General features: G+C 37.5%; 1 gene segment (V, D, J or C); it reads right to left on the reverse strand.

Annotated features, from left to right (window-relative positions):
* Nucleotides 1-5,035: 5,035 nt before the first annotated feature.
* LOC129012439 (immunoglobulin heavy variable 3-72-like) lies at nucleotides 5,036-5,653 on the reverse strand. The segment is given in 2 exon segments: nucleotides 5,036-5,436; nucleotides 5,540-5,653. Coding segments are annotated over 2 exon segments (447 nt in total).
* Between the last annotated feature and the right edge of the window lie 347 nt (nucleotides 5,654-6,000).

Genomic DNA, 6,000 nt, shown 5'->3' on the forward strand with positions numbered 1-6,000 from the left:
GAATTTTCTAGGTATATAATTATATCATCAATTTGGATAGATACATTGACTTCTTTTCATATTTGGATTCTGTATTAGTCCATTCGCACACTCTAAAGAAACACCTGAGACTGTGTAACGTATAAAGATTTTTAATTGTCTCATGGTTCTGTGGGCTGCACAGGAATTATGGCTGGTGGGGGGGCCTCAGAAACCCGACAATCATGACAGAAATGGGAGCATCATGTCTTACAGGGCAGGAGCAGGAGGAAGGGAGAGGAGGGAGGTGACACATACTTTGAAACCAGATCTTCTGAGGACTATCACGAGAACAGCACAAGAGATGGAGACCCATCCTCATGATAGAATCACCTTTCACCAGGCCCCAATCCCAACCCTGGGAATTACAATTTGACATGAAATTTGAGTGGGGGCACTAGTACAAACCATATCGGCTGCCTTTTATTTTTGCTATTGCCTGGTTGCCCTGACTAGGATTTTCAGTGCTATGTTCAATAGGAGTGGTGAGAGGGCACCCTTGTCTTGTTCCAGTTCTCACGGGGTTTGAGCTTTTGCTCACTCAGTATAATGTTGACTGTGGGTTTGTCATACATGGTTCTTATTATTTTGAGGTATGTTTTTTGATGCCTAGTCTGCAGAGGGCTTTTATTATGGGTGAGTGTTGGATCATATCAAAAGCTTTCTCAGCATCTATTGAGATAATATATGGTTTTTGCTTTTATTTTGCTTACACAATGAATCACAGTTATTGATTTGCGGATGTTGAATGAACTTTGCATCCCAGGGTAAAGCCCACTTGATCATGATGTATCATATTTTAAATACTTCTGGATTCTATTTGCTAGTATTTTGTTGGGAACTTTTAGGTCTATGTTCATCAGGAATATTCATCTGATATTTTCTTTTTTTAATTATGTGTCTTCCTGATTTTGTATGCCAAGAAGACACAGTGAAGAAAGACAGTCTCCTCAATAAATGATGGATAACTGAACATCCATGCGCAAAAGAAATAAAATTAGACCTTCTCTCACACCATGTACAAAAATCAACTAAAAATGAACATAACCTGAAACCACAAACTCATAGACAACATGGAAAAACTTCCTGTCATTGATTCAGAAATGATTTATTTGAATTTAATACCAAAAGCACAGGAAAAAAAAAACTATGCGCAAATTACAAACGACCTGATAAAAGGGAAAAAACCTGGATAGACTTTTTTTTCAGATAACCCACTCGTGAAAAACAGAGCCTAAAAAGTTCCCAACATTACTAATTTTCAGAGAAATTCAAATCTACAGCACGATGCAATATCGCCTCAAACCACTTAAAATGACTACTATCAGCAAGACAAAATATAACAAGTGTTTGCAAGAATGTGGGGAAAGGAAATCATTATATGGTGTGGTAGGTTTGGTTACTCAATAAGTTGAAAAATAAAGTTATCATACGATCTGGTGATCCCATTTCTTGTTATATATTCAAATGAAATAAAATTATTATGTTAAACACACGTTCACTGCCAGATTATTTATAATAGTGTAAATTTGTGAAAGAGTTTAATGACCATAGATTAATGAATGTTTAAAGAAAATATGTCCACATAAAACTGAATTTTATTTAGCTTTGAAAAGAAGGAAATTCTGGCTTTTGCAACAACACGGATGGGCCTGGAGGACATGATGCTGAGTGGAATAAGCCAGATGCAGAAAGACAAATGCTGCATGATCTCATTTACATGTGGGATCTAACACATCCAAGCTCTTGAAAGCAGAGGGTAGACTAGTGGGTCCCAGGACCTGGGAGGAGAGGGAAATTGGGTGATGTTGGTCAAAGGGTACAGAGTTTCAGTTGTGGAGAGTGAATGAGTTCTGGAGATCTAATGTATGCCAATTTGCCTGTATTTAATACTGTACTGTAAAAGTGATTTTTGCTAAAAGGGTAGATCTTAGGTGTTCTCATGAGACACACACACACACGCACACACTCACATGCAGTACATTTTTAAAATAATAAAATGGGCTAGGCACGGTGGCTCACATCTGTAATTCCAGCACTTTGGGAGGCCGAGGCTGACAGATCTCTTGAGGTCAGGTGTTCGAGGCCAGCCTGGCCAACATGGCGAAACTCTGTCTCTACTAAAAGTACACACACACAAAAAAATAGCTGGGTGTGGTTTTGGGCACCTGTAATCCCAGCTACTTGGGAAGCTGAGGCAGGAGAATCGCTTGAACCCAGGAGTTGGAGGTTGCAGTGAGCCAAGATGGTGCCATTGAACTCCAGCCTGGATGACAAGAGCAAAACTCAGTCTCAAAAATCAGATAAAAAATGGTAGCTCTGTGGGAAGATGAATATACAAATTACCTTGACAATGATGAGCATTTCACAATGTGTATATGATATGGTTTGGATCTGTGTCCTGGACCAAATCTCATGTTATATTATAATCCTCAGTCCTGAGGTGGGACCTGTGGGAGATGACTGGGTCATGGGGTGGGCCTTTCATGAGTGGTTCAGGACCGACACCTGGTGCTGTTCTCACTACAGTGCATGAGTTCTCACAAGATATAGTTGTCTAACAGTGTGCAGTCCCCCCACACCCTGGCCCGCCTCGTGTGGCTCCTGCTCTGGCCATGTGACGCACCTGCTCCCCTTTGTCTTCTGCCATGATCCTAACTTTCCTGAGTCTCCCCAGAAGGAGAAGCCACTGCACTTCCTGTACAGCCTGCAGAACCCTGAGCCAATTAAACATATTTTTTTTTCAAATTACTCAGTCTCAGGCATTTTTTATAGCAGTGTGAGAATGGACTAATACAACATCAAAACATCAAGTGGTGCACCTTAAACCTATACATTTTTAAAAATATTTTATTTCTACCTCAACAAAACTGAAAAAAATTAAACTTACAATAAAGAAAAACATACTTCATGTTTTCTCAACAAAATTGAGACAACATAGGTAGAAAAACTTTCACTAAGGTATTTGTAACAGCTTTGCTTATAATATTCATATACTGGAAACAAATATAAAGTCTATTGACAAAATAATAGATCAATATATTGTCATATATTTACTTAATGGACTGTGTCAGATATAAAATCTCTGTCCTTCCTCCCTCTCTCTCTTTCCGTATATACATGAAGACTTTGAGGTTTCATATCAGAGTCAGCCCATTAATTGAATAAATGACACTATGTTGATCTAATTTCATACATTAAATAGCATGAATTAACCTAAAAAATATCAAGTAGCCCCTTACCAAAAAAAGTCTATACTGTTTGATTCCATCTATATAAAGCTCAAAACAGAAAAAAATGGATCTATGGTGTCAGAAATCACATTTCCCCATGCAGGGTTTGAATGCAGGCACAGAGAAAGACGCATGTTGGGGGTATGGACTTGCTCTTCAGGCTACCTTAGCTGTTTGGGACAAGGGTATTCACATTTGCCAGAAACTCTCTAGTGACACATTTTAGATCTATAAATTTTTTCTTACATGTACATTTTATCTCATAAAAACAAAAAAAGTGTAGAATAGTTTAAAATTGAGTAAATAATACAGTGAATATTAAAACTCTATCCAAAATATGAACATTATTATATGAATTAATAAAATGTATTTCAGTATACCTCCTAAAATTAAATCCCAGCAATAAGAAAAGATAACAGTAACACCAGAAACTTAGTAATTAATTAGGATACATTTCATAGAGAAGAAAAAATAGTCAAGACAGACGGAACATGTAGTTTTTTCCAATCAAATGTCATTAAATTATTTACACAATATTTAACATGTGTCAATAGTATAAATTGTTAATATTTTGTGTGGTATTACAACTGAGAATAATTTTTAAATAAAAAAGGATATTTGAGAGCACATGAACCAAATTGAATGTATTCTCAATGCTGGTCCAACGCTTACACCGCAAAGTTCTAATAATACCCTGGTTTTGAGTGGGGCTTTGGAAAAATTATTTTTAAGGGATAAATTAAAAGAACAATCTGTAATCCAGAGGCATTGGCATTCCATGTCAGAAAAAAATTGAAAATATGTAATCCATATTAAGTCCTGAAAAGAAACCTTGAAACATAAGAAGCATCTCATGTATAGTAGGCTGTATTATGTTTGTTGGGAAAATGATTACCTTTATGTTGTTTTGAAAAACTAAAGCAAAGCATAATGAAATTATGTATTTTGTGCTTATCTTGTACTACAGCATGTTGAGAAAACTGAACAGCCCCATACTCCTAAGGAGATGGCCTAATCCAAGGAGAGGTATCAGATTAAAAAATATATAATTAAAATTTCACTGGAAATTGAGAAATTTAGGTTGTACCCCATATATTGATGGGGTACAAAGCTATGTTATGATTTATGAATGCAATATAGAATAATTGAATCGAGCTAATTGACATATATATATCACCTCAAATCCTCAAATCTTTATCATTTTTTGGTAACAAGAACATTTGAAATTTGTTCTTATTTTAAAATGACCAATACACTATATTTAAGCTTACAAATAGACATCGATTTATGTAAACCATAGAGAACGATTGAAATCAATTATGGATTACTCTAATTTATATTTAGTTCATCTTTAAGTTTAATTCTTTTAATTTAATTCAATCATTTAATTTAATATTTTATCATAATGTTAAATATAATGTTAAATATAAATTACTACACATATATGCATAGTTTCGTGTATTCACACATATGTTTATAGATGTAAATTAATGTCGTATAGCTATGTAGTTGCTGATATCAACAGATGTTAATAAAACTTTAGAGGAATAGGTGCAAATTATTAGGAAGAATTATCTCTTGGAGTTGTGTATTTTTAAAAAATACCCGTACATATAAATGTAAAAATTACCAAAACACAAATATCAATAAAAAACACATGATAAATAACCATAATAAAATATTGCAACCTCATAAGGCTCCAGAGTCCTGCAAAAACAAACCCGCCTCCTGCCGCTGAGAAAGGAAACCTCCCCCAGCACCTGCTCCTGGGACCTGTCCTGTCCTCAGTGGGTCCCGAGCGCCCCCTGGTGGCCCCGCGCGCACCTGCAGGGAGGTTTGTATCTGGGCTCACACTGACTTCCCCTCACTGTGTCTCTAGCACAGTAATACACGGCCGTGTCCTCGGTTTTCAGGCTGCTCATTTGCAGATACAGTGTGTTCTTTGAATCATCTCTTGAGATGGTAAATCTTCCTTTCACAGACGCGGCGTATTCTGTGGTGTAACTGTTAGCTTTGTTTCTAATACGGGCAACCCACTCCAGCCCCTTCCCTGGAGCCTGGCGGACCCAGTCCATGTAGTGGTCACTGAAGGTGAATCCAGAGGCTGCACAGGAGAGTCTCAGGGACCCCCCAGGCTGGACCAAGCCTCCCCCAGACTCCACCAGCTGCACCTCACACTGGAGACCTGCAAACACAGAGACACCCTGGTCAGAAACTGCCACACAAATCCACTGTTTCTCTCATTCATGTCCACTCACACTCAACATCTCTAGTTCTCCATGAATCACCTTTTAAAATAGCAACAAGGAAAACCCAGATCAGCCCAAACTCCATAGTGAGTCCTCTGTGTTTAGTGCTGATCAACAAATGAAAACACCTGAAAATCCCAGGGCTGAGGCTCTGCTCTCAGAGCTGCAGGGTCAAGGCTGGGCTGGTTTTCATCAGCAGAGGGAGCACCCTATTTGCATGTCTCCTACTATGTAGCAAGCTCTGGGGTGGGACGCCTGAGGAGAGGGAAGTGTCCAGAGCAGATGAGAGTGTCCTGGAAAATATGGGCAGTAATCCTATCTCTCAGGAAAGTATAACTTCAGATTATGTGATTGTGCCTTGATAATCATTTAGCAATCATCATCTTATTTTATTTTTATATATTTGCAGAATATATTTAATTGAAGTGTCAATGTTACAGTTTAAAGAAGATAAATTACATAAGAACAGGGCAGTTGTGCAATGTGTTGAATATCACACA

Source organism: Pongo pygmaeus, chromosome 15 (assembly GCF_028885625.2).
Source record: "Pongo pygmaeus isolate AG05252 chromosome 15, NHGRI_mPonPyg2-v2.0_pri, whole genome shotgun sequence".
Taxonomy (NCBI): Eukaryota; Metazoa; Chordata; class Mammalia; order Primates; family Hominidae; genus Pongo; species Pongo pygmaeus.